Consider the following 26695-nt stretch of genomic DNA (forward strand, 5'->3'; position numbering starts at 1 on the left):
GCACCGCGGAGAGCGGCCCCGCGACGCCAGGACGCGGCGGGCGAGCGGGACAAAGGGCGGCGCGCTCGTGCTCGCGGACGAGCTGTGCGTGCGTGTGCTCGCGTGCGTGCTCGCGTGCGCGTGCCCGTCCGGCGGCTCCCCCCCCCGCCCCGGGGGGCGGGGCTAGACCTTCCCGCGGCGCCGTCGCGCCATTGGCGGGCGGTTTGAATGGCGGAAGTGACGTCGCGGCTGGTCCCCCGCGCAGGCGCACGAACGGCTGTTGGGAAGCGGCTTCGAAGCAGCCAGAGCTTTGGGCGTCCGGGGATCTGCAGCCCTCTGCTGCCTCGCGGAGAGCGGGTGAAGCGCAGCGGTCTCGGAGGAGGGGGTGCAGGTCAGGGGCGCTGGAGGGAGAGGTTCAGGGGTGCTCGGAGAAGGGGCACTTGAAGGACGTGGTGCTCGGAGCGGTGCTCGGTGGTCGGGATGCAGACGAGGGGTGCAGGGGAGGGGTGCTTGGAGACTGGGCTTCAGGGAAGGGGTGCTTGGAGATCAGGGTATAGACGAGGGGTGTTAGGAGGAAGAGCGTCAAGGTTTGAGAGCCACTGGAGACGAGACATCCGCGGGATTAGGGATGCCAGGGCCCCCCACTGCCCCGCGGCAGGTGGAGGTCCCTGGCACAGTACCTGGCTCGTGGTGGTGTGCTGTCACTCAAGAGTGCTGGGGCACGCAGCCTGGCTCCACTATCACCCAAGTGCGTCTCCCCAGCTGAGGTCTGCAGGCCTCCAAGATGCTCCAGGGCTTGGCCCCTGGTGAGCAGCTGCAGTTTGAGCTGCAGTTTGCTCATCCCCAGACCTTTGAGAGACTTACCAGAATGGATGTGGTGCTGGCTCATGAATGCAAAGCCGAGTGTTGTGTGTGTGTGTGTGTGTGTGTGTGTGTGTGTCCCCGTTCCCCCCAACCCCCATCCCCGCTTATGGGTGCCAGGTGGCATCTCAGGACTAGTACCTGCAGGCAGTGTCATCCTGGTGACTGGGCGACCTTAATGCACACTTCTAAGTCCCCATTAAGATAAATAGTAAGTAAAGGAAGGGATTTAATTCAGTCCCCTGTGCTTGAAGGTTTGTTTTCTCTTGGGTTTCAGTGTCCTTTAGGTAGCTACTTATAAATGAGCTGGGCTTTGTTTATGCAAAATAATCTTTATTGCATCAACTCCTTTAAATGTCAAGTATGAATATATATTTTAAACTTTTTTCCAATGCCTGCTTCCCTACTTTAACAGACACTTTTCTCTTTTAAAATCAGAACCTTTATCTTTAGAGAGTGCGGAAATGAAAAGAAAAGTGGGGAGTTCAGGCAGGCTGAGACTGAGCCCCAATGAAGAAGCCTTTGTTTTAAAGGAAGATTATGAAAGAAGACGGAAATTAAGGCTGCTGCAGGTAAGGTCTATCTGGAATAATATTTGGTGTTCTTTGTCCTCTTTTTTTTTTTTTCCCTTATGTTCTTAGCAGTCTTTCATCAGAGCATGGTGGGTACCAGATCATCCTCTAGTTCCTTCTTGCCACCTGCCCAGGAACCTGCTTTCTGACTGTTGTAGGACTTGCTGTGCAAATAGCACAGTGGTGAAGATTTAGGGATAGGACTTACCTGACCCAGAAATTATTGGAGAAGAGTGAAATGAGGTTACTGATGAAAATTATGGAGGAAGACTTCCTGGGAAGGTCGTTAGTGCAGAAGAAAGTTTATCAGAGTTTTCCTTCCTAGATGCCTTTAGAAGCTTTGCAGAGCCTGTCTGAAATGCTGCTTGGGAAGCTGTGGGCGAGGGGATGCCACTCATCTAGCGGGGAGCCGAGAAGGTAGATTGAGGGTCCCATTCCGTTCTATGCCCTCAGGTTTCTGCTGTGCGTACACCTTGTCTGGTGTAGATATTTTAGAAAATGGAGGAGACGAAGAGTTCTTCTAATTTCTGTTTCCAGAATACTTATCCCAAAATACTGAATGAGGCCTCTTTTCGTATAATAACATTTATTCAGGTTCGAGAACAAGAAAGGGGCATCGCTTTCCAGATAAGAGAAGACATAAAACGGAGGAGAAACCAGCAGTTTGTTCGTCTGGCAGAAGAGCTGAGGGCAGAATGGGCAGAGTCACAGACTCAGAAAATCAAGAAGCTGGAAAAGCTCTACTTGGCGAGTCTGAGAACGTTGGGCGAGGGCCACCAGCAGGCAACAGTGCACGTGAGTGGGCGAGGGCGCCACCAGCCAAGGGCCACGGGGTGAGGGAGTTCACCACCAGCCGAGGGACACAGAATTGGGTGCACACTCAGCTGTGTGTTTGGTGGGAACCGATTTAGGAATGAGTGATAGCCCACGAAGGCCATGCACACACTTTGCCTGTGCCCAGGGTTGATCCCGGCTCCACGCGGTTTCCCAGGCACCCCTGGGAGTGACCTTTAAGCCCCAGCTTTGCTGGTTTCTAGACTTGCCTCACCTCAGTCTCTGAACCGCTGACAGGGAACCACCCGGATGGTTATGTTTTTGACCTTTCCAGCCTGCTTGATGTGCCACTTGAGGTCATCCATGCCTTTCTAGGAACCTGATTTGAACGCTCTGGAACAGCAAGCAGCAGAAAGAAAACTAAAAGCAGAAATCAGACATAAGGAGGCCCTGAAGGTGCAGAAAGATCAGAAGGAACAATTAATGAAACAAAAAACCTGGTGAGTAGTGACGGTTGTTCCTGTCATCTCCCCTGAGGTTGGTCTGGCCGGCAGACCCTGGGTCCCCATGTGCAGGTCACTCGGCATCACTGGGCAGGGCCTTCCTGGGTGAGCTCCGGGCCGTCTCCAAGTTCTGGGGAAACGCCGGGCTTGCCCAGGGTCAGGCTCAGATATGGCAAGAGGAAACTGCATTGAAGCATCTGAGAGGCTCTGGGGAATGAGGCCTCTGCCTCCTGCTACCTCCTAGGGCCCACAACGTGGGCACGGAGGGTTGGCTGGTAAGCCTCTTCCAAATTCACTGTGGAGACCACAGGTGAGAGGCACGTGAGGGCCACAGAGGCAGTTGGCCGGGCTGGGCACTCACTGTGTGAGCCTCAGGCTCTGGCCAGGTGTGTGTCACCACTGGTCTCTGCGGCCCCCGCCTCTCTGCGTGTTGCCTCAGAACAAAGCAGAGAGCCGCGTTGCCCTGGGGCTAGCCTGGAGCCTCTGCACAGCTCTCAGCTTCAGGGCATGCTGATCACTCACGGTCTCTGTCCACAGGCACCTGCAGGCCCGCAAGGACGCCCTGCTTGTGGAGAAGGAGAGATCCGCCAGAGTGACACGGCTGCCACCACCACCACCACCACTGTTTGAGGTGCGTCCTCTGAGCCCGGGGAAAACATAGGGACAGTGGCTCCCTGGCAGGGAGCAGGGCAGGCCCAGCAGTCACAGCTCAACTACAGACATGCCATGTGTGTTGGGCCTGTCACACCGTGCAAAAAGTCACGTTTGTGATGATCTTAGGGCCCAGTCTGGGTTCCGTCTTCCCCAGTTATCTCGGAACATTGTTTTATTTGGAAAACTAAACTTGTGGGATTTTTCAAGAAGACTGAACAGCTTGACCTTACCCTTTTGGGTTGTTGTGCTAACATAAATGCCTCGTAGGGTTAGACCAAAACTTATCTGCTTGATAGATGTTTCGGACTTGGCCTTCAGCTATTCTAAAAAAGATGCTGTTTGATAAAGAAAGAAATCTGGGGCTGGAGCAATAGCACAGCTGTAGGGTGTTTGCCTTGCACTTGGCTGACCCGGGCTTGATTCCCAGCATCCCATGTAGTCCCCTGAGTAATTACTAGGAGTAATTCCTGAGTGCAGAGCCAGGAGTAACCCCTGTGCATTGCCAGCTGTGAACCAAAAAGCAAAAAGCAAAAAAGTAAAGGAAAAAATAAATAAAAAGAAAGAAGCCAGGCTCTGGAGTGGGGCTCAGTAGCAGAGAAGGTGCAGGGCACGATTCCTTGTGCCACGAGGAAAGAAGGAATAAGTAACCATATCTGTGGTGACGGTGAGCCCGGACTCCCTGGATTTAGTTCCTTTATGGGACTGAGATCGAGGTACTCTCTGTGGGGTGCTCGGTGAGGGGACTCTGCTTTTGTGAGGTGCTCTTGTTCACGGTAGCCTGCCGCAGTGGTGACCGTCACTGTCCTCATGGGGAAAGTCCCCTCGTCGGACCGAAGATACCCACTGTCCGCACGTTTGTCTGTGCCATCTGCCTGCGACGAGTGATCCCTGAGGTGCAGGGGAAGGGGCAGGTCCCTCGAGAAGATTCTAGCTCTGTCTCTGAGATCCTGGTGTCCCTCAGTCATGGCCACGTCTGGCAGACGGGGATACCCCAACCTCCTGGAGCACTTCTGCAGTCCAGGGGCCTGAGAAGGCGTCCAGCCTGTGACATTCTGTGTGGACGTCCGGTCTGCGATTGTGCCCTGCCTCTGTGTATGCGTATGCATGTGAGGTAGCCTTGGTCCTGGTCAGCCCTTTGTGCCAACGACCGTGGTGATGTGCCGCTGACACCGTTTGCTCACTGGCCAGTGTGAGGGCCATGTTCAGCTACCCTTAGCTACCATTCACCTGTGCCTGCCCATTTGTTCTGGGCCATGCAGTGCGAAAGAATGAGCAGGGATGCAGGGTCAAGGGCTGGCCACACGTGGCACAGGCCCAGGGACCAGTAAATGGCAGAAACCAGCAAGGACAACCAGCTAAAATCAAAATTCTAGGTTTTGGGATTTTTTGTTTGTTTTTGTTTTTTTTGTTTTGTTTTGTATTTTCTTCTTAGCCGACTGTTTTCGTTTTTTCTTTTATTCCAGAACATCGACCTAAGTAGGATCCCCCCCGTGAGACCCAGCTGTGATTCCTACCATCATCTCAGCAGCCTGGTGAACCGAGAGATGGACACAGGGCAGGTGACTGGCACCCAGCCCCCCTTCAGCGATTCCTACTCCTGTTTATGGTGCCCCACCCTCACGTCAGCATTAGAACCCGGGAACCAGCTGACTCCAGGGACGCTCATAGAAAAGCTCTTCACTGTGCTTGGAATTGCCATGTCAGGTTTTCCACACCCGACCGTGCTCAGCACTTCCTCCTGGCTCTGCACTCAGGGATCACTCCTGGCTGTGCTCAGGGCCATACATGAAAAGGAAGCGCCTTCCCTGCTGTGCTATTGTTCCAGCCCTGAAAATCAGGTTTTTTAACACAAAGGAAGGCATTGGCTATTGATATCGCTGTAGATTTAAGATACTCCCAAGGTTGAGGGGGTGCCTGCTGGTTTTTGGTTTCAGGTCTTCTGTCCCACACAGGGCAGTGCTCCGATTCCTCCTGACTTGGGACACTGGGTGGTTCTGAGAGCAGGTCCAGGCTGCAGCATGCAGCCTGTCCTTCTAGCCCTGTGGACATCTCCCCAGCCAGGTTTAAACCTTTTTATTCTCTTAGTGGAAAATTTGGAATATTCACGTGTGTGTGTGTGTGTGTGTGTGTGTGTGTGTGTGTTATGTACGTAATACGCCCCTTTATCCAAAATTGGCCAGCACCCTCTACTTTATATTAACTATGAAATATCTCCGCTCTCACAGATGATGGCTTTCTTGTCAATAATTATTGATTCACCAAAGTAATGGAGTCTCAGCATAGACATACACGGGATTTCTATTTGGTTCCATTGGGATTGTTTACCAGTAAGGCAAGCAAATATTCAGTGAAATAGTAATGCAGCTTTTTGCCCTAGCCCTTGGTTTGATATGACCATGTTAGTGAGGTGATGGCCGACCACACCCTCATGGTCGCTGTCTGGAAGCAAGTTCTAGAAGCCCTGTTGGCATCTCATAACTGATGACCTGGCCCCAGAAAGCTGCATGCTGCTCCCGGGGGCCCAGGGAAGCCCCAGTGTTTGGGCCTCTTGGTTCTCAGTTCTGCAGCTCTTTTTGTCCCTGGAATTCTTATACATAACTCAGTGGCATGTGTGCTGGTGAGAGGTGCGTGCTCTCTCTGGGTGATGCAGTGTCCAGAGCAGCCTCTTTGTCCCAATGCATGTGCAGATGACTGGGCAAGTGTGAGTCCTCTTGCTGCAGCTCTTGCACATAGGAAAGACTTGAGTCTTAAGTTGATCTGTTTAGTAGTTGGTGGGTTTGCTTGATATGTCAATTTTTTTTCTGACTGTTCCTGACTGCTAGCCAGACGCTCATTTGGCTGCTGAAGAAGAAGCTAAAAGGCTGGAAGACGTCGAGCAACAGGCCTCCCGGGAGAGGGCAGAGCGCTGTGAGAAGGCCCACATTCGTGGCTCCCGCGCGCTGACCAGGATCCGGCTCGCTCAGGTCAGCGCTATGTGTGTGTGTGGTGGTCAGTGGCGAACGTGGGCCCCCAGTGCCCTCTCAGGCTCCGGTGAGTGGAGGCGGCCACGCAATAATGTCATTCCTGATGCTGATTTCAGTGGTCGCGTGGCCTCTGCTGGACATAGCCCGAGACTGGATCCCCTGCTCCCTTGTGTGCTATTTGAGCAAAGCTGTGTTACTCTGCAGAGTCCACCCGGAGTCCCTGCCAGGCTCCTGGACCCCCCCCCCCCCCCCCAGCCGTGGCTGGGTCCCAGAGCTGCCCGGGGTGCTGCCCGTAGGCAGTGAAACTGGCCCCGTGCCAAATGTGCTTCCTGCTCCGAGTGCTTCTGTGCAAACACTGGGCAGAAGAGACTCCCCTTGCCAAGTCTGGTGTTATGTGGGGATTCCTCAGTGTGCTCGGCGACTCCCACAATCATGTGAGAAAGGGGCTTTTGAGCACTTCCTGAGGAACTCGATGCCACTCACTCTGGTGACCATCACTGTAAAATTTGAACTAAATTGTCACCTTTCCCTCTACGTTGTTAAGCATGTATGAACTGGAAATAAGTCATGAAAATAATCGAATGTCTGAATCATTGCTAGTAATTCTCAGCTAGTCTCAGGAATCTGAGGCCAGATAGTACCCGGAACTGGGCTGACAGCGTAGGTGCAGGTCCCCAGGATGGGGCAACCATGCTTAGGACTGTGTGTCGGGCATCTTGACCAAGTACAAGAGGAGAGGCTTTCTGCCAGGTTCCCATGCTCCTTCCCTGCTTTATCTCTGCCGTCACCTGCTGTCTGTGGCTCAGCTCTCCTGACTCTTTCTTGAAGAACCAAGAGAAGCTCCTGAGAGAGCTAAAGCAGCTGCAGCAGGAGGACCTGGCACGGCGGAGGCAGACGGTGGCCCAGATGCCGGCTCAACTGGTCGAGCTGCCCTACCGGCGCAGCGAGATGAAGGAGGAGTGGCAGAGAGAGCTGGAGTTTGCCTTTGAGGACATGTACAACGCGGACAGGAGTAAGAGGCTCTGGGGGCGCCCTCAGTGGTGGGCGGTGCCGCGTGTTTCCTCCAGTGACACTCGGACACCCGCCACGCTGGGCTCGGCCTCTGCACAGTCGCCTGGGGAGTGACCTGGGTCCGGTTCTTTTCTCTTTGAGAGGTGGAAGGGAACCTGGTCTTGCACCTTGAGCCCGAGCCTCTGCCCGTCGTGGCCGATCAGATCCGAGACGAAGACCTGGACCTGTCCATGGAGCAAGAGCTCCTGGGGGACACCACGAGCCCTGCCGTGGTGGACGTGGCTGTGCCGAGCACCAGCGATGCCGACGGTGAGAGCTGCGGAGGCTCCCAGCCGGGATCTCCCGTGGGGCCGGTCTCTGCCAGCCGCACTCCTTGTCTCCGTCCCACACCAGGAAACAGCCTGTGGTCGTCCTGAAGCAAAGTGGCTCTGGGAGGATGGGTGGGAGAAGTTCCTTGCTGGCAGTGGCTGGAGTGTGTGGGTGTGCCCACTGGCCTTCAGTCCCCCTGTGGAACCCTAAGCAGAGGCCTGGGTGGGAGTTTCTTCTCCAGACTGCAGAAAGGTCTCAGCCACTCTTAACCTACAAGGTTTTTAATCTATCGTTTGGCAAGCGCGGGGGGGGGGGGGGGGGGGGGGAACCCTCTGGGGCTGGAGCAATAGCACAGCGGGTAAGGGAGTTTGCCTTGCACGCAGCCGACCTAGCTCTAATTCCCAGCATCCCATATGGTCCCCCGAGCACCGCCAGGAGTAATTCCTGAGTGCATGAACCAGGAGTTACTCCTGTGCATCGCCGGGTGTGACCCAAAAAGACAAAAAAAAAAAAAAAACCTCCTTCCGGTAAGTCTGGAACCTTGAAGTTTATGTTGCATGTATGCAAACTCTTTTGAAAGAAATGCTTGGATTTATTTAATGCGAAGTTGGAAAATAATTTCTGGTTATCAGATTGTGGTTGGGGCTGACCAGTGTCTGACTTGCGTTGAATCGTGAGTCTCAAGTACGTGAGGTTGTGCTAGGTTGGACCGCGGACATGCCCTCTGTTGCCTGGAGTCAGACGCCTTAACGTGTTTGTTCTATCGTTCCCTTGGCAGTGAAGCCCCAGCCGGTGCCTTCGAAGTTGCTTTTTAAGAAATTGCTGAGCAAGATCCGAAACCAGAAGTCTCTGTGGACAGTCCAGTCTGTGTCTGAGGAGGAGGGCAGCCTGCCCACGTATGCCGAGGGCAGCAGCAGTCAGGAGCCCTCAGCCGAGACAGAGGTGTCTGCCGGTAAGGGCTCAGGTCAGGGCCCCTCAGTGCTGGGCCTGCGGCACCTTGCTCCCCAGGATCCGGCAGCCTGAATCTTATCGGACAGGACACAGGCTGGCTGGGGTGGAGCCGGGGAGCCAGGGACGCTGATTTGCTCTATGGAGCAAATCGAGCAGCAGAAGCTCAGACTAGTTCACACATGTCAGTGAGACTACACGTGTGGGTGATACACGTGTGTGCGTGGATGCCAGGTGACAGCACCATATCTCTATGTTCCAGCCACTGAGAGCGAGACCACGGTGACAACGGCGACCGACATGGCAACTGACTCGGGGCCCTTCCCCACGAGCCTGCCTGCCCGTGAGGCCGAACCTAGCGAGGAAGCAGGTGTGCCCCCAGCCGCTGCGTGTGGGGGAGGCAGGTTCGGGCATGGGCTCCATGACAGTGAACTTCTCTGGGGGTCTCAGGGATGCCTGAAGTGCAGCCTGTTCCCTCTGTGGCCGCCGAGTCCATCGAGTCCATGCTGCTGCACCCACAGGAGGTGGCCACCAAAGTCCGGATGGCCGCAAGGCGGCGGCAGGTACGGGTGGGGCAGTCGAGGCTGCTGGATGGGTGAGGGGGCCAGGCCTTCTCAGCTGAGCACTCGCTACCTCTGGCCTAGTGGCCTCAGGGCTCGGCCAGCACGGAGGACCCTCTGGCTCTGTCAGAGACATCCTGGTGACACGCGGGCTCCGAGAGAGAGGGGGAGAGAGAGAGAGAGAGAGAGAGAGAGAGAGAGAGAGAGAGAGAGAGAGAGAAGAGGGGAGGGGAGGGGAGGGGAGAGGAGAGAGAACACGCACATGTGTGTTCACACATGTCAGGCCATGCAGTTGTGTGGCCACCAGCCACCATTCTCCCCGTCCTCTTGGAACTGGCCACCTCTTGAGTGTCCTGTTAAGGATGCGGGCCTTGGCTGTGCCTGGCTGAAATTGTGCCCCAGGGCCGGGCCTGGACCTCAGCTGTCCTGGAGGTGGGGCCGGGTTTCCTGCTTGTCCAAGAGACAGAACAGCTTGTGTGTGTCTGGTGGCTTCCCCTTGGGCCTCTCCCCTTCTGGCTCCCCGCCGACCCTGGTCTCACTGCCTTCTTCCCCAGCGGGGCCAGTGAGTACCCACATGTCCAAGGCCCTGTGGGGGACATTGCGGCGCATGTTTCTGCCGTTCTCATTACCCAGATCATGGAACTCGAAGAGCAGAAACAAAAGCAGCTGGAATTGCTGGAGCAAATCGAGCAGCAGAAGCTCAGACTAGAAAGTGACCGCTTCCGGGCCCAGCTGGAAGAGAAGAGAATGGCAGCCCAGCGGGCCAAGGTGGGGCAGGGGCGTGGCGGGGGCATGGGTTGGCCAGCCTCCTGAGGGCTCTTTTAAGAGTGTTTCTGTGCATGTGTAGCTGTGCCTGTGTGTGGTGTGTGCTATGAGGGTGTGTGTTTCTCTGCAGGAATGAGTGTGAGGGGGCGGGGGGTGTCTGTAGGTTGTGTAAAATGAACATCAGCTCAGTGTTTTTTTTCTTTGTTTCTTTGGATTTTTTAAAAGTTTTGTTTTGGGGGCTAGAGAGATAGCACAGCGGGTAGGGCGTTTGTCTTGCATGCGGCCGACCTGGGTTCGATCCCCAGCATCCCATATGATCCCCTGAGCACTGCCAGGAGTAACTCCTGAGTGCAGAGCCAGGAGTAACCCCTGAACATTGCCAGGTGTGACCCAAAAAGCAAAAAAAAAAAAAATTTGTTTTGGACCACACTGGTGGTGCTGGGGGCTTACTCCTGGCTTAGCCGTCAGGGATCACCCCGGTGGGGCTCAGGGGTGGTTGAATCTTGGTCCGTCGTGTGCAAGGCAAATGCTGTACCATGGCAAGTGTTTGCCCTTGCACCCCCTTTCTTGGCGGTGCGGGGTCTGTAGAGAGCCGCCGAGTGTGGCCCTTCGGTGCAGTGGCGATGCTGGCTGGGTCACTGATGGGCATCTTTGTCTTGCCAGGACTGTTCCACCTCCACGCCAAGCTCCCAGGTGGCTGAGGACAGTCACAGGCAGACAATCCGCAGTTACCAGCGTCACTTGTTGCAGCAGAATAGGTGCGTGTGCTGCGCGGGGGCTGCAGTTCCTCTGGGGTGGGCAGCTGGTGTCTGCACCCAGTCATGGTGTGTCTCTGCCAGGCTTCACAGGCAGACGGTGCAGGCGGCTCGGAAGCAGCTGCTGGAGTTCCAGAGCGTGCTGAGAGGGACACACCTGGGGCCCGGCACGGCGGGTCTCGCACCCGGGTTGCGTCCTGGGCTGCATCCTGGCGACTCCATGCAGGGCCTCCTGCTGGGCGGGGCAGTGTCCACAGACACGCCCAGCACCTCCGCTCTCTTGGCACAGACCCCTCAGGCTGTGGTGCACCCCCATGGCCCCGACAGCTCTCCTGGCCCCCACCAAGCCCCATCTCACCACACACTGCCTGCATCGCGCAGTGCCAGTGGGGAGGCATCTGCCCAGCCGAGGGGGCCACCATCACTGCTCACGTGCAGCTCGCGGCCTGCGGCTTCTGGCATGATCTTGCCGTCCTCGGACAAAGGTGCCACCCGGCGAGACCTCCTGCAGCTGCTCCGGGAGCAGCTGGACGTGCAGAGGGAGGCCTTACAGTCCCAGGAGGCTCAGAAGCGTCTGCAGCCGGGTGCCTGCTTCCCCCTGCCGCCCCTGGGCTTCTCGGCTCCGCATTTTCCGGCCAGCAAAGGTCCTGGGCAGGGCCCAGAGTCCTCTCCCCTCGAGGGTGACCCTGGCATGTTCTCAGGCCACCTGGGGGACCCGCAGCCTGTCTGGGTGTCGGGCCAGGCAGCACCAGGGGCTGGCAAACAGGAGGCCGACCCCCAGCCCCAGCCCCCACTCACCCTGCCGCCCGCCGCGGACACCCTGTCTGCTGAGCTCCCAGAGCCCAACCTCTGTCCCCCATTGGGCCCGGCCAGGCCTCTCAGTGTCCTGCACCAATTCCTGCCACTGCACAACTGCCTGAAGCTGCTCCAGGCCCAGCTGGCCACTCAGTGGGAGGCCCTCGCTGCCAGGCATGATGCCCAGGCCCAGCTCCTTGCCCGGAGACTCTGGGACCCTGGGCACAGCTCGGCCGGGCATGGGAGCTCTGCACAGGTGCCCGGCCCATGCTCCCCCACCCAGGAGAGGCCCCTTCCTCCCAGCCCCCAGCACGAGGAGCTGTGCCCAGTGCCCTGCAGACACACCCATAGGCTGCAGGGGGGCCTGGGTGATGAACCAGAAACCCGGGACTGGGCACAAGGCCCAGGCAGGGCGGTGGGAGGGCCACCCGGGCCGGCCAGCCCCTCCCACACCCTGTTCCAGGTGACGGTGCCCGAAGGGGCCCGGACCCCACCATTCCACGAGAAACTCAAGAAGGGCTCCCAGCCCGTGCCCCCTGCTCTAGATAGTGTGCAGGGGGATCGGGAGACACTTGACTCGGGGGACATCCCTGTCCAGGGCCAGAAAAGCCTGGAGAGCCTGCCCTCAGAGCCCGCCGGGCCCCAGGAACTGCCTGCGGAGTCAGACCCTGGCCATGTACAGGCCTTGGAACTGCAGGCCCGGCTCCAGAGACTGTCACGGCTCCTGCAGCCACAGTGTGGGCAGCTGCAGGCACTGCAGGAGCGGCTGGTGGCCCAGAGGGCAGCCCTCACCTGCACCGGGGAGGCCCCGGTGCCCTCGGCACACCTGCTGCCCCCTGACCACAGCAGCCTGGCGGCTCTGCAGCAGGAGCTTGACAGCCAGAAGAAATCACTCCGTGCCCAGCAGGCGGCACAAGAAAGGCTTCTTCTGCAGCGGCTGCAGGAGCTAGAGCGGAGAGTGTGTGCGCCCTGGGCAGCAGGCGCTGAGGGTGGCCCTGGCCCCAAACCTGCCGGTAGCCTCCTGAATGGACCCCAGCTCACAGCATCGCAAGGGCCGAGGCCACATGACCTACTGTCCAGCCGCCCCACTGAACCCTGCCCTCTGACCTCGGCCGAAGGTGGGCCCACAGACCCCAGTGACACTGGTCAGCTCTGGGGTCAGCTGAGAGAAGGCCAGAGAGAGATGCAGGGACAGCAGCATGTGCAGAGGCCCCAAGCGGCCCCGCAGGAAACCCTGGACACTGGGTCGGTGAGTCCGTGCCCACGTGGCCACCCAACCTCCACGGTCTACTCTTGTGTTTAGATTGTGTTCAGTCAGCCTGACCTGGGCTTGAAGTGTCCGTCTTAACCGCTGCAGGCCTTCTGTGGTTTGGCATCTGTGTCGGGGCCACAGAAGTCTGGGGTTATGTGAGCAGACCCCATGCTGGTCCTCCCCTACTGTCTGTCTGTCCGTCTGTCTCTGTCTCTGTCTCTCTCGTGCACAAACACATTTTGTTTGTTGGTTTTGGTTTTTTTAGTCACACCCATTAGTGCTCAGGGCTTCCTCCTGGCTCTGTGCTAAGGGGTTCCCCCTGGCAGTGCTTGGGAGCCCGTTGGGGGTGCCAGAACCACATGCCTTCCCGCTATACCATTCCCACGCACACATTTTGTGGCTTGTGGCTCAGCTTATACAGTGCAGTGGTAGGACTGTGTGTGCCTGCTTTCGGAGCTGGCAGTGCCTTCATCCCTCCCTCCTCCCTCTGCAGACATGTGTCCCCCCGGAGTGTCCTGGTGTCCTGGATGTCGCTGCAGAGGGCCAACCGCCGGCCGAGCTGCTTCCCTGCCCGTCATTGCTCGTCCCTGCCACTGTGCCAGTGACCAGCTTGCCCCCTGAGCCCCTGCCCAGAGCAGTGCCCAGACCTCCACGGCCACCTGTGGCCAGAGTCCAGAGCGGGCTAGAGCTGCAGCAGCACGAGCTCAGCCTTATCCCGGAGAGCGAGTCCCCCGCACCCTCAGGTACCCACTGGGCAGGAGGCTCTGGGCTGCTCAGGTCCCTCCGCTTTGCAGGATGGCAGGTTTGGGGTGTGCAGGGGGGTAGTTTGCGCCACACTTGGCAGTGCTTGGGGTTACTCCTGGATCAGCCGCGTGCAGGGCAAGTGCCTTGACCCCTGAAGCTTCCTCCCCACAGGGAGGTTCACGGGTCCCCTTTTTCCTCCCTGTTAAACTAGACTTTTGTCAAGACAGAGACCCCCTGCGAGTCTCCATCAGCCGGGAGCAGAGCCCGCTGGGAGACGCGCTGGCCCAACCTGCGTCTACTCGGCCGCCACTTGTTCATGCGGCTGCTGCTGGGGCAGGTGAGAAGAGAGTGCGCCGGCCTGGCCTGTGCATGCTGTCCTTGGCCCTGGGGGCGCGTGCCCTTAGGTATGTAGGCAGCTTCTTTCCTACTTTCTCTGGTTTGGGGGCCTCCTGACTCAGTGCTCCTGGCAAGGCCTCCTCCCGCAGGCTGAGCTCACTTGGCTCCACTCCACAGGCACAAATTTGGGGTTTTGTTGTTTGTTGGTTTTGATTTGGGGGCACACCTAGCAGTGCTCAGGGCTTCCTCCTGATGGGCCCAGAGGACTGTCTGGGGTGCTGGGGATTAAATCTGTGTCAGCCACATACAGAGCAAACGTGCTCTTCCTCTCCTTTGTTGCCGGCCCCGCCAGGCTCAAGCGTCTTAGCTGAAGCCCGTGTTTCAGATTGAGTGAGGGAGGCGAAATGTGTTTAGAGGGGTCATTGTCCTAATCAGTGCTGGTTGGTATACGCGGGGCCTGGGGCTTTCTATTGTCTTTGACCTGTTTGTCCTTTGTCCTGTCTGCTCAGAGCTAGGGCAGGACTCTGTGCTCATTGCTGAGGATCGGATGTCGAGACCCACCCATTTCCTTCCCCTTCACCTGAATGAGAATTTCTTACCTTTTAGTGAAGGGGCCGGAGGAGCCTGAGCTTCGTGGTGCGGTTCTCAGCTGTACCGTGGAGGCAGTCCAGACGCGTCACAGCCCAGCCCTGGAGCCAGCACAGGTGGGTTGTGGCTTGTGTGAGGTTGTGGTGCTGCTTGGCTTCGTGTGCTCACCTGTGTCCTTCTTAAACCATGGCACCTAGGCCTGTGCTCTGAGGTCTGCTTCCAGGAAGTGGATCTATGATGAAAAATAGCCAAATCTGAGCGTCAGAAGGCCCTGTCATCTGCCTGGCACGTGATCTTAGACTCTGAGAAGCAGCAGGATGGATGTTTACGTGTGTGTGTGGGGGGGGGGGAGAGGGTTGCTGGGGTGCTGTGGGTGACTGGCATGCCCGTGTGTGTATGTGTGTGTGTGTGTGTGTGTGAGAGAGAGAGAGAGAGAGAGATGGGGGGGGGTAGCTGATCGGTTCTGAGCAATGATGAAACATTTCTTACTGATTACCTGAGGGCTCTACAGTTGATCTGAGCTCAGAATTGAGAAATGCTGATGGTGATGATTGGGGCTTTCCTAGATATTGAACATCTACATTGTGGTCTAATGAGTTCCTTCATTTTATGCGGAAGTGCAGGAGACTTATCACGAGCCACTCTCAATAACCATTTCTACCGGGAGCTTTTTAAGTTTCGAGAACCCAGATTTGAGCCTTACGGATTCAGGTAATAAAGGTCAACGTATGTGCAAGTACCCTGAGATGCTGGTGGGCCCGGGAGGGGGGCAGCAGTACCCAGGAGGGCTTTGGCACTGTTTCCATGTGCAGCAGTGTCATGCTTCGGTGTCCTGGCAATGACCCGGGCACTGACCTGTGCCACAGTGGTGCTGGGCCTCCAGAGTTGCTGAGAAACTGCAGCATTTGTTCCGTCCCCTGTGCAGGACAAATCCCTGCAGGTTCCTGGTTGTACCAAACCAATAAGTGGGATTTCCTGCCCCTGCTCAAAGTTCTCCCTCAGAATTCCCAACTGCGGTGACAGTATTTTCATTGGTCCCGGTTTTCAGATTCCTTTTCCGAGAACGTGGGTCCTGATCTGCAGGCCGAGGCGGAAGTGTGTCTTGGCTTGGCCCCTCTGGCTGCTCACCCAAGGCCAGACCCTCTGGACATGGCTGCACTGGTGTTGCAGAGAGCAGATGCGCACCAGGAGGACTCTAGCTCCACAGCCCAGACTCCGACCCCGCCAGGTAACTAACACCCCTGTGTGCCTCGGCACAGTGTCCTGAGGGCTGGGCACAGCTGTCCGCACAGTAGAACAGATGGGCGTACCTTCCCTCACACAGAGAGTGGCCAGAAGCTTTCTCTAACCGCGAGCTAAGCACCAAGAATAAAGTGGTGACCGTATGGTCTCTTAACCCCTAAGTGACCTCTTGATGCTGTGAAGTTGGCACAGTGAGACTGGGCTTAGAGCACTTGCTGTCTGCAACTGCTCCCGGTTCAATCCCCAGCACCACATACAGCCCCCAAGTAGTGCCAGGGGTCACTGCTGAGCAGAGCCAGGCACTGAGCCCCCGCTGGTCTCGGAAAAAGACTTTGGCAAAGTACATATGGAAACAAATTGGAGAGATTTTGGTCATTGAGTGTACCTCCACTCCTTTCATTCATTACAAATTATGTTAGGACTTAATTTGAAAGCATCTTTTGATAATGAAAAAGATTTTTATTGGTCCCCCAAAAGCCCATTTGTGGTTATGTTCTCAGTGCTGTTTTTCTAGGCTGTAAACAGAACTTCCCCCTCCAAATTCCAGCAGTTGCTCTTGCCTTTGCAGAACCAGAAGCAACCTTCCCAGATGTGCACCATCAGCAGTTTAAGCCCTTAGAAGCACATCTGGATCTGGACGTGTCGCCGCTGTCCTGTGGGCTGAACCTTTCCCAGGTACGCAGCATGGCCACCCGCAGCACCACGCACTTGGTCCCTTTGGGATTCCAGGGACCACTCACTTTGTGGCACCTAGACAAGTAGGCAGCCCAGTGTGATGCCTAGTACTCCTCCCCCAGAAAAAAGAATTGGATTTGAATGACCGCATTATTAGTGTCACAGCAAGAGCTGGTAAGTTGGATGGTCATCCTGGCCTTTCCCTGCTCTTTCGCCAGGCCTCAGAGCATTCCCGTGAGAGCTGCTCCAGCGTGCCGTTGCCCACCAGTTCCAGCTCCAGCACCTCGCTGAGGGTCTGCCCGCACCCTCTTCTCACTACAGGCTCTGCCTGGCCGCCTGCCCCTACCCCGGCTTACACCACAGCTCCATGCTTAGCCGACCATGCTGAGAGTACGTATAAGGCTTGCCACAGCCTAGGGCCTTTATGTCCCTGCAAAACTGCCTAAGCTCATTTGTATCCTGTTGCCCCGCTCTGAAGTGTGCAAAATTCTGTGTTTAAATAACAGAATTTGTGGCTTGTAGCTTCTGTGATACCCAAGTTGATATAAGCTTCAATGCTATGTGCATACACCATGTGAGATGCATGTTCTCCCCATACGCTCATTTGCCCTGGTGCATATTTCCTGTTAAATATCCTGAGATGCCTGCTGAGAGCAGTGAGTTCAGATTCAGTGACTTCCTTCCCATTTGCTGTCCCATGCATCACTAGCATCAGAGACTGTGTGACATCAAATTGGATAAGTGTTGTACTGCTGTTTGGGGCCGCACTGGTGGTGCTTAGGATCACTCCTGGCAGGCTTGGGGGGACAAGGGGTACCTGGGACTGAACCCGGGTCAGCTGCTATACTCCAGCCCCTGAGCTCTTCACTTTTCAATACAGGTTCCCAACAAGCCTTTCTTCGCCTCCTACCAGAACTGTCATCGCCGGAGAACCAGCAGGCCGATTTACCCAGCATTCTCAGCATTGAGGCGGGAGACGGCCCTGGGTGCCTGGACCACCAGGACCCTTCTGAACGGCTGGAGCAAAGTCCAAAGAAGATTCACTTCCAGTTCCCTGTGGAATTGGCCGTGCCATCACCTAGCGAGGCATGTGCATTACACAGGTTGCTGCTCCTGCCCAGCCAGGCCCTCCCAGAAAGGCAGCTCTCTGGTGCTGCTTCTGAGCTGAGTGTGGAACTGCACAGAGGACCCAGGGAGGTCAGTCCCTTGGCCGTGCCACTGCCTCCATCAACACAGGCTGGAACCCCAACTCGGCAGACAGGACCAGAGCTCTCTGTGAGTTCTGGGTCCTTCTCATCACGGAGCCTGATTCCAGTCTGGGTAAGTGCCCATCATGGCGCTGGCCCACCTGAGGGCTGCACTACTGGGCTGTCTTCCTTTGGGCCATTTCTGGACATTCCAATAAGGCCCGTGGGAAGAGCTGTAACTGAACCACCACAACCACACAGCTCCCCTTTTAAAATAAACTCCCTTAGGTGGCCTAGGGCTAACTAGAGGGGCAAGTCCAGTACTGCCTTGACACTGAGGTCTGGACATGCGCTGCCTTTTCCTCAGGAGACAGAATCTGGCAGGGGCATAATGGAAGAACCGGATCTCACACTGGTGAGCCTCAGTGATGTCAGTATTGAAACAGACTTTTTTGCCTTATCCCTTGAAGAGAAGGAAAACGAGGCCCAGAGCAGCTTTCAGGTAAGTCCCAACGTTGCAGAATTTTATTTTTATAGCAGCTCTTCTCTCCAGCTGGAGAGACAGCACAGCGGGTAGGACGTCTGCCTTGCACGCAGCCAACATGGCCGACCCGAGCTCAATTCCTCCGCCCCTCTTGGAGAGCCCTGCAAGCTAACGAGAGTATTCAATATGCCAGACACAGTAACAACAAAGTCTCCAATGGAGACGTTACTGGGCCCGCTCGAGCAAATCCACGATCAATGGGAGGGCCTTTACTTTCTCTCCAGCAAGCTGGAGCTGAGCTCAGAGCTCCAGTCCCAGTGAGCGTGCTATTCTCGGATCTGTAGGGTGCAGAGACCCTTGAATGCAAAATGCAATGACTTGGTTTGATCCCCACATGTGGAGTGTGAACTGATCTCCTTATCCCAGGGTAGCTTGATGGGGGATGATGGGGCTGGGACTGCTAACAGTTTTTTGTCACAGGCCAGTCCCTGTCCACATGCCACAGGACACTGTGCAACAGAAGCTTCAGGTAAGTCCCTGTGCCTCCAGGGAGGGGCTGGCAGCTGGTGAAGCAGCAGCCCCACTGCCTAGTTTGTCTCCCACAGGACATTCTCCACAGCTGACAGGAAGCTTACAGGGAGCACATGTGGCAAGGAACCAGCCATTCACGACGAGATGCTCCCAGAGGCAGAAGCAATTACAAAACAAAACTCGGGCCAGTGAAAATTCCCAAAGCAAACTATTCAGGGAGAAACCTGGAGGTTTGTTGTTTTCTTGGGGAAGTGGCTCAGGGTTCATCATCCCCAGCCCTTTAAAACTTGTTTCCTTGCCAAGGTTCTGGGAGTCGCCTCAAGGGTGTGAGCAGAGTCTCTACTTCTACAGAAGACCGAAGGCCCTTCACACACCAAAGGGCCCTGAGGTAAGGGACTGCCCCCTCCACCCAAGGCCTCTGCAGTGGAGACTTTCACAAGTCAGAACTTGTACTTTTGGACCTGTATCCTTACAGGCTGTACAATCACACAGCTGAAGTGAAGCATCAGATGGAGGAAAAAGCAAGACAAGATGCTTATGCACAAAATAGAGCAAGAGCAAAAGAATTTCACAAAGTAAGATGGGGGTCACGACTTTTAAAGGTTCAAAGCTATTAAACTAAACAGCTAGTTATTCCCTCAATAACAATTGTATTATTCCCTTCACAGAAAACACTAGAGAAACTTCGAGCCAAGAACACATACTGACTAATAAACTATTTATTTATGCCATCCTGTTGTGGTTCCTTTGCTGTAGCTGCTCGATTTCTTCACTTCCTCATGGCCCTATATGGAGAGAGCAAGTATTAATGAGACCCCATGGCAGCCACAGGGAAAAGAGGGTCATGTAGCCCCACAGGAACCAGCAGCCCCACTGCCCAAGTGGCCACTGTATCCCAGGGTCTTTTTAATCTTTGGTCACAGCGTGAAGAGCTCCTGGTTTCGTTCCAGGAGCCCTCTTTGAAATGACCAGTCTGTGAAAGCCTCAGGTGTGTGTATACATACCTATGTACCAATGGCCAGTCTGTTCAATCCCTATATTGTCACCCCTGTAACAAGAAAAAGGAGTCATCTCAGTAACTGGTCAAAAGCAGCCTCAGAAGCTTGGGGCTGATGGGCCAAGGTGAAAATGTTCCCCGTTGGCTGGAATGCTAGCTAGCAAGGTAGCAGAAGACAAACCTAACGGGCATTTTCTTTAAGGTCATGTCCACAGCAATTCAGAAACCGCATTCTAAAAGCCTTGGTAATGACCGTTACCAGGATAAGGTTGTGTAAGAGAAACCCTGTAACTTACCAAGAGATTGAGGTTCCACTGATCTGGTCTTCACAAGGCCAAGGCTTCCCAGCCTGGAGGACAGAAACAAAGTAGCAGTGCCATGGGTACAAAGAGCCCATCTCAAGCTGGCATTTCCACCCCACCTACCCTTGCTAGAAACTGATGTTCAGAAAGGCTCTTTTCACTCAGCCCTGTCAGAGCAGTTGAACATTGTGCCCATCATCACAACATCGCCATGCAGAGCAGAGCAGGACGCAGGGTGGTCTGTTCACTCACCTTGGGCCCCAAGGTTCCAGCTACCAGCAAGACGCAGAGGAGGCGGCCAGGGCCCAGGGCCCATGGTCACTTCAGCCCCCTACAAGTGGATTACAGAAAGCGTATTAGTGATTCTTCTGGTGACCAGATTCCTGTTTTCTCACACACGGACATTCCCAGGCTCACTGGGACATGAGTGAACAGGGCAGGTGGCAGGCCCCTCCCCAGCACTCCTCAGTTGCATTTATTAACCCTTTACAGCAGGATCACTGCCACTGCTCCCTTCCTTTCTGCACAGCAAAGGACATATTACACCTGTCACAGGTCCCATTGTCACCACAGCAACAAGCCTGCTGTGATGGAAGCATGACCTGTGGTCAATGTGGCCACATTCCCCTCTGGACACCAGTCAGCTGAGCCCACATGCACATGGAATGAGGCCAGCTTTCTCAGGCCGTGCCTAGCACTCGCAGAGCTAGAAGATAGACTTACATCTCCCAGGGTCACGTGGACCGAGGTGCATCTCCACATTAGGTACCCTAGAAATAAAACACAATTACTCCCTCTTCATCAATGCTGTGCCAAACCCAGACCTATCAGTGTGGAAATGTCTCAGTAAAAATACCAGGTTCAGAAGCACGAAGCCAAGAAACCAACGATGCCAGACACTGGATTTCTGTTGCACTGTCCTTGAACACCCAGCAGGATGCGCTGCTGTGTGTAGATACCATGCAGTGCACTGGCAGTTCCTGATGAGCCAGCTCCTCCGGTCAACAGAAACTGGGACCATTTTCCTAACCTACACTGAGATACTGAACCAGGGGTCAGAGACTAAATTGATTCCCAGCACCCCAAATGATCCTGAGCACCTTCAGGAGTAACTCCTGGGCATCACCCCCCCAACCTAGGATACTGAATCAATGCTTGCTTTTCAAGTTCTAACGGGCTAGATGTCACTCCCTTTCCTTAACTCTAAACTGTAGCACTGTCCTCCCGTTGTTCACTGATTTGATCTGCTCGAGCGGGCCCAGTAAAGTCTCCACTGTGAGACTTGTTGTTATTGTATTTGGCATATTGAATACGTCATGGATAGCTTGCCAGGCTTTGCTGTGCAGGCGAGATACTCTTGGTAGCTTGCCAGGCTCTGAGGAGTGGAGGAATAGAACCCGGCTTGGCTGGGCTGGCAGCACAAGGCAAACAAACACCCCAGGGCTGGAGCTCTAAACTTACAGAAAACCCTGTTCTATAGCTTGATACTAGGCACAACACCTTAAGGAGGGAGGGGAAAAAAAAATACAGGGCAAGATGACAGCCCGCAATGCATATTGTCCTCTCCTGAACCTGGCAGTGTGAACCGAAATCAGCAGCTGAAAATTGAGCCGTTTCCTCAGCCCAGGTGTGGGCTCACATTGGAGGGAGGAGGGTCCCACTGCCAGTCCTTACCCATCCAGGCAAAAGCTACACTACAGTCAAGTTTTTATTTCTATACTACCTTTACTTTCAATAAAAATGTAAAAAATCATTCCACTTACCTCAAAACACGATTTGGTTTCTGTCAGTCATTCCTGCAGATCAAACAAAAGATTTAAGTAAAACTCCCATTTTCAGGTGTGCTTTGTAGCCAGGCCTATATTCAGCTCTCAGAGCAAGTTTTCAGTTCATTCTTTATCATCCAGCAGTTGAACAGACATATTCATCATCTGAACTGTAAATTGCCACTTCCACCCCATCACAGTAGTGCCTGCTACAAGTTTACCTGACTTCCAGGCTCCACACGCCAGTAGTGACCCTCCTGGTTGACAATACCTGCATGAGAAACTGGCATGAGAAAGCTCTGCCCAGGCAACTGTCTCTAGCTGCCTCCTGGGTGCAGCAGCTGTCGGGGTAGCTTTCTCTCAGGTCTAACAGGCAGTCCTGAGAGTCAAGCAAACCGCAATCCTCTATGAGGCGTTTCCAACGACGCAGGCTCACAGAAAAGCCCCATCGGGATAGACCTCAATCATGCATCCAGATCCCCAGGACAGCAGCTGTGGGAAGGTGCAGACACCTGTGCAGGGGCCCGTGAAGATGTTGGAGTAAGCCCTGGTACAAGCGGGTCACTGCATGGCTTCCAGGTACCCTTCAATCCAGCCACTACTAGGAGCAGCCTCTCCAGGCCTAGCACTGCCTGGAAAATGACCACCACCAAGTTGATTAAAAAAAGATGACTCATCCCAAAGCACTCGTCAAGAAGTTGGGCAGTGCAACTAGGCCATATCGGTATTCAGACAGATGAGAAAATGACAAGTGCCAACAAGAAGGCACCCCCAGTGACACTGAGAGGGAATAGCTCAATGTGATGACTAAAAAGTCAATCTGCCCATGAAACTTCCTAGATGGAACATGCCACGTCTGCCCCCAAGATTTCCAGGACTCTGGTACATACAGCACAGGAAGGGTACATGGCAAAAATTGGGAGTGCTACACCTAGAGATGCTCGTGAAAGGAAAAGTGCTGACGCTGAGTAACTTACCTGAGTTACCTTTAATGAGATTACGAGCCCCGTTTTAGATTGTGCTGTATCAACAATGAAGTGTATACATCCAAGAATATCTTCAATTTAGCCCTTTTCAGAGTAGGCACCAGTGCTGTCACTCAAGTCATGGGCCTCAGCTTATGTTCAGGTGCTTGATGTCCAAAGCTGGCTCAACTGACAGGCGCTTGGTGTCCTCAAAGACCTAGAACTAGAGAAAGCTCATGCTGATATTCCGATACTCACCAACCTACCAGCTGAACTTCCCAACAGCCCAGTTAGCTCGATTCCGTCAGGAGGCAATTTGCGTACTACCCCGACCCAGTTCTGAATTCATGTAATCACCTGGGGTCTGGAGCAAGCCTGAAGATCAGTTACGGACCAAAAGCCAAGACAAAGAAAATTCAGCCCTGCAGAACTACCATGGGCAGGGCGTTTGCTCGACACAGCCAACCTGGGTTTGATTCCCGACATCCCACATGGTCCCCTATCCCAGTCAGGGTGATACCCGAGCCCAACTTGATTTAGTCCTGGGGCCAACTTCCACTATTTTGGGTTTTATGCCATCCTGTGCAGTGCTTAGGGATCACTCCGGGAGGTGCTTAGAGGACACCATATAGAGAGCAGGAGACCATATAGGGAGCCTGAGCCAGCTATGTAAAAGGCAAGCAATTTACCTATTAACTCAAACTTTTCATCTGTTCCTTCTCATCTGTATCAGAACTCATACCAAACAACGAGTTCTGGGTTGCAAAAGAGGATTTAGTTTTTGCATCTGTCTCAAAGTCTTTGCCTACACATCAGACAAACACTCACACAGATGCTAGGTGCCCATGGCTGTGAGGGGATCAATGGCCAAGGGAGGATAGCCTCCCTGGATCTAATTCTACCTTGTGCATTTCTTTTTAGCACTAATATTCCTTCCCTTTGTTGACCACTGAAGTCATGTTAATGTGTCTTAGGCACATTCAGTTTTTGTACCCAGACTAATTCTTAAGTGCAGAGCTTTGGGTATGTGACATGCCCCCAACCCACCACCCTACTGGTTGCAAAAAAAAAAAAAAAAAAAAAAACACCAAACCCAAAAACCAAAAAACCCAGCCCAAGGCTTACCAGACCTCACAGCCGCTCCTCTGTCCCTTCTGGCTGCCGTCTCTTTTTAGATACAGCTGTTTTTTCTGTCCACTCCTCAGGTTCCAAACATATATTTCTCTTCTTTGACAATTCAGAGCTTATGATGAAACACTCTTTCTCCTGCACAGGTACCAGTATTAGTAACTGCACTAGGCATCTGTGAGTTCTTGACTTCAAATAAACTGGTGACATGATAAAAACCAAAACTGTCTTACCACCAGTTTGATATCACATTCATCTTCTTGTACAAGACGTGCAGCATCTTCTGCTCTGTTAACATTAAAAATGTTCTCACTGGAGTTGCAGTTACAGCAGTACAGTTAAAGTAAGCCCAATACCACCATACCAGATCATTTGCTACAATCTCTTAGCTGTCTTTATCACATCACTTGGTGCCAATTTAGCCAACCACCAGTATGAGTGCTAGGAGTGGTAAGCATTAGATTTCTGAAACAAAACTTGGATCAACTGAACAAATGTAACTGGACTCACTCGGCATCTTCAATAGGAGAAATGGACCCATCATCATCCAAGTATTTGTATCTTCGGCTGTCAAAATCCTCCTTTTCTAAGTCTTCACCAACGTTCATCTGTTTCAAGGATTCTTTCAGATGATGTTCGTACTTCAGTTTTTCAAGATAGTTGAAAAACCCTCTTGCCACTGCTTGCTGTGTTTATTGGGGAAAAAACTTTTTGAGTGAGGACCTCACAAGATACTTTTCAACAGGTGTGTTTCAAAATATCAAGGGCAGATTTCTGGACGTGATTTTGACTTCTAAGAAAAATTTCAGTATTTTCTATAAATATTATTTAAAAGATAGTACTCCTAATCCTCAAACCGATCAATAGAGACGAATCTAAAGGTTTTTTAATTTATTCTTATCTACTCAACGTTAGAGAGCAGGGAAGGGTGGGGCTCCTCCCGGAATAGGCCTGAAACCGCTGATCCTGGAAGCCAGCATCCCTGGGTCAGCCTGCCTATGGCTTCCGTGAAGCTGAGCCAATCCCTGCCAAGTGTGGCCCAGGGACAATTGTAGACATGCAGGCCATGGTCACCCAGCACTTCCTGTGAAACCTCCACCCTGAAACCCAGCAAAGCTTGAGCTTCTGCACTGAGGTGGACACAAGTAGGCCTAGGGCTCTCTCCAATTCTAGACACTCAGAGACCAGAGAATCTGTAGGACAACCTGGCTATAGATCCAGGCCAACAGGCACACCGACTCACCTCAAAGGTTAGAATTTTTCGCCAAGGTAAAGATTTTCCTCCGTTCGTGGATTCTACAACAGGAAGCCCAGATTCTTTGTCTCTAATCTGTTTCCCTTTTATTCTTGAAGTCCGACTTCTCCTTCCTTTGGGTCTCCCCGTAGGTCTTCCTGTCGGCTGATATTTCCTCCTCTTTCTACATTTCTTTCTTTGTTTCAATAGTTCAAAATATGCTCTGATAGTCAGTGGTCTGGGTTCTATGGATGAGTCACTCGATGAATCTGGTATCTGAGCGCTCCTGAGTGACCGAGCAACCTTTCGAACATCGTTTCTTTGTTTTTGTTCAGTTGAAGAAGAAACGCACTGGGTTTTAAACAACCTGCTGCCAGAGGAGCCAGCACTAGAAACAACGATGGCACATCCTTTGATTACTAACCACACATTTCTCCTGTGCCCCCCTCCCAGGAGGGACCCAGGAAATCATGAACCCTACCTGCCTACACACCAAATCCTGGGACAGAAATACAGATCTAAAAGACTGCCTAACAATATTCAATTGTTTGCTATTAACACGCGCTAACGAAATACTTGTAACTATTAGCTAATACTTGTTTTGAGACCACTTCCCTTTCCCAAGTCCTGAAAATGTGTGACCACCACCCACCTATCTTGACTTAGGTTTCCCCGTGAATTACAATAAAAAAAAAATCCCTTCTGGGTTGGTAACTGCACTTACCTTTGATTTTCAATCTCCACATCTGAATCAGATGCTGTTATACTGTCTGAATCCATATCTTGTTAGTCTCCAAATCCTTTCCAAAACTGCTTATTTCTGAAAAGACAGTTACCAATAAATGAATGTGTTTTTCCTCAAAATATACTTGGTTACCTCGCCAGCAGAAAAAATCATTGTGTAAGACCAGCCAGGTGTGCATGGCCAGATACTAGATGCCCCAAAGGGGCTAGAACCACAGAGAAGGGCTTAGGCCTTGGAGTGCGGACCAGGCGCCCCTCACGGTGCCGAGGCTGCTTGGCAGTGACCCGCAGTCCGAGAAGCCCCAGGCATTGCCCGTGCGGACCCGAAAGTCCGTATCGTGAAAACAGATTCCAAAGACCGAATACTCCCAGCCCAAACTTCCCACGGTAAAGCCTGCACTTCCCTATCTTCCCTACCTCTCCTCTTCCCCGCGATTTCTGAGCGGCGGCGGCGGCGGCAGGCTGACGCCCAGTGCGGGCCCCGCGAGTCCGTTCCAGGCCTTCGCAGGGCTGAGTGCGGTCTCGCCGGGCGCCGGAACCGCTTCGCCCGCCCGGGAGGAGCTGGCGAGGACGCCGGTGAGAACCGGCTCACCCGCCCGGGAGAGCCGGCGAGCACGTGGCGCAGGCGGGGGCAGCCCCGGCCCGGCCCGGCCCCGGCCCAGTCTGGCCCGGCCCGCGCCCCTCGCTCTCACCCGCGTTCCCCGCAAAGTAGGACGGAGCCCGGGGCCGCGGCACTGCCAGACACAGAACAAGACAGACGCGAAGAAGTGCAGAAATGGCGGCGCCGCGTGCGCGGGCCCCTCATATGCGGCCCAAGTCTCGCGATCCCAGCTCCTCTCGGGAGAAAGTGGGGCGGGGCACCGGCCTTTCGGGCACGCGGCGGCGTAGGCGTCCAGGAAGCGAATCACCGGGGACGGAGCGCCGCAGGGCGGGGCGGGGCTAGAGCGAGAGACGGCCACCAGCGGGCAGGGCACCTGGGGGCGGAGCCAGCCCTGCGGCCGATAGGTGGTACGTCCGGGGGTGGAGCCAGCCCGCGGCCAAGGGGCGGGGCACACGGTTGCTGAGCCAGCC

The 26695-nt window shown here is 54.3% G+C and overlaps 2 protein-coding genes and 8 non-coding genes across 11 annotated transcripts; 2 read left to right on the plus strand and 8 right to left on the minus strand.

The window, feature by feature from the left end:
• Positions 1-253: 253 nt before the first annotated feature.
• On the plus strand, positions 254-19217 carry CEP295 (centrosomal protein 295). The gene is made up of 30 exons (XM_056114809.1): positions 254-336; positions 1279-1412; positions 2007-2207; positions 2562-2686; positions 3227-3320; positions 4807-4902; positions 6166-6306; positions 7135-7318; positions 7459-7626; positions 8405-8578; positions 8837-8944; positions 9025-9137; positions 9768-9902; positions 10563-10657; positions 10739-11777; positions 11913-12407; positions 13195-13444; positions 13657-13782; positions 14388-14492; positions 14988-15080; positions 15418-15597; positions 16180-16286; positions 16505-16676; positions 17167-17606; positions 17841-17975; positions 18438-18486; positions 18563-18718; positions 18792-18876; positions 18964-19063; positions 19157-19217. Exons 2-30 carry the CDS (start codon positions 1305-1307, stop codon positions 19193-19195), a joined length of 5313 nt encoding a protein of 1770 aa, XP_055970784.1. The 5' UTR covers positions 254-336; positions 1279-1304; the 3' UTR covers positions 19196-19217.
• LOC130024517 (small nucleolar RNA U2-19) lies at positions 14599-14677 on the plus strand. The gene has a single exon (XR_008792596.1). It is a non-coding gene; the product is annotated as a small nucleolar RNA U2-19 (small nucleolar RNA).
• TAF1D (TATA-box binding protein associated factor, RNA polymerase I subunit D) lies at positions 19193-26278 on the minus strand. Of its 2 annotated transcripts, none has more exons than XM_056115218.1 (14): positions 26042-26278; positions 25605-25700; positions 24890-25268; positions 24157-24332; positions 23880-23934; positions 23644-23784; positions 22531-22735; positions 21775-21824; positions 21551-21583; positions 20511-20557; positions 20040-20118; positions 19782-19834; positions 19493-19536; positions 19193-19273 (listed from the first exon to the last, which is right to left on the minus strand). In XM_056115218.1, exons 2-6 carry the CDS (start codon positions 25658-25660, stop codon positions 23650-23652), a joined length of 801 nt encoding a protein of 266 aa, XP_055971193.1. In that variant the 5' UTR covers positions 25661-25700; positions 26042-26278; the 3' UTR covers positions 19193-19273; positions 19493-19536; positions 19782-19834; positions 20040-20118; positions 20511-20557; positions 21551-21583; positions 21775-21824; positions 22531-22735; positions 23644-23649. The 2 variants fall into 2 exon arrangements, with proteins under 2 accessions (XP_055971193.1, XP_055971192.1); XM_056115217.1 differs by having other exon boundaries at positions 22531-22741.
• On the minus strand, positions 19615-19740 carry LOC130024513 (small nucleolar RNA SNORA32). The gene has a single exon (XR_008792592.1). It is a non-coding gene; the product is annotated as a small nucleolar RNA SNORA32 (small nucleolar RNA).
• On the minus strand, positions 19924-19996 carry LOC130024510 (small nucleolar RNA Z40). Its single transcript, XR_008792589.1, has one exon. It is a non-coding gene; the product is annotated as a small nucleolar RNA Z40 (small nucleolar RNA).
• On the minus strand, positions 20332-20460 carry LOC130024512 (small nucleolar RNA SNORA1). Its single transcript, XR_008792591.1, has one exon. It is a non-coding gene; the product is annotated as a small nucleolar RNA SNORA1 (small nucleolar RNA).
• Positions 20624-20757, minus strand: LOC130024511 (small nucleolar RNA SNORA8). The gene has a single exon (XR_008792590.1). It is a non-coding gene; the product is annotated as a small nucleolar RNA SNORA8 (small nucleolar RNA).
• LOC130024524 (small nucleolar RNA SNORD5) lies at positions 21654-21724 on the minus strand. Its single transcript, XR_008792600.1, has one exon. It is a non-coding gene; the product is annotated as a small nucleolar RNA SNORD5 (small nucleolar RNA).
• Positions 21893-22018, minus strand: LOC130024514 (small nucleolar RNA SNORA18). The gene has a single exon (XR_008792593.1). It is a non-coding gene; the product is annotated as a small nucleolar RNA SNORA18 (small nucleolar RNA).
• On the minus strand, positions 23228-23355 carry LOC130024520 (small nucleolar RNA SNORA40). Its single transcript, XR_008792598.1, has one exon. It is a non-coding gene; the product is annotated as a small nucleolar RNA SNORA40 (small nucleolar RNA).
• Positions 26279-26695: the final 417 nt, after the last annotated feature.

This window comes from Sorex fumeus, unplaced genomic scaffold, assembly GCF_029834395.1.
Source record: "Sorex fumeus unplaced genomic scaffold, SorFum_2.1 ptg000028l, whole genome shotgun sequence".
In the NCBI taxonomy this organism is placed as follows: domain Eukaryota; kingdom Metazoa; phylum Chordata; class Mammalia; order Eulipotyphla; family Soricidae; genus Sorex; species Sorex fumeus.

What these genes read in the sequence shown, in the direction of transcription:
- TAF1D (XM_056115218.1), bottom strand. Translation starts at nt 25,660, where the DNA reads ATGGATTCAGACAGTATAACAGCATCTGATTCAGATGTGGAGATTGAA. An exon ending in GTGGAGATTGAAAATCAAAG is followed by an intron (nt 25,269 to 25,604) that starts GTAAGTGCAGTT and finishes CGTTGTTTCTAG; the next exon opens with TGCTGGCTCCTCTGGCAGCA. An exon ending in AATGTGATATCAAACTGGTG is followed by an intron (nt 23,785 to 23,879) that starts GTAAGACAGTTT and finishes GTACCTGTGCAG; the next exon opens with GAGAAAGAGTGTTTCATCAT.
- CEP295 (XM_056114809.1), top strand. Translation starts at nt 1,305, where the DNA reads ATGAAAAGAAAAGTGGGGAGTTCAGGCAGGCTGAGACTGAGCCCCAAT. An exon ending in CGAGTCCCCCGCACCCTCAG is followed by an intron (nt 13,445 to 13,656) that starts GTACCCACTGGG and finishes CTGTTAAACTAG; the next exon opens with ACTTTTGTCAAGACAGAGAC. An exon ending in TGCGGCTGCTGCTGGGGCAG is followed by an intron (nt 13,783 to 14,387) that starts GTGAGAAGAGAG and finishes CTTACCTTTTAG; the next exon opens with TGAAGGGGCCGGAGGAGCCT.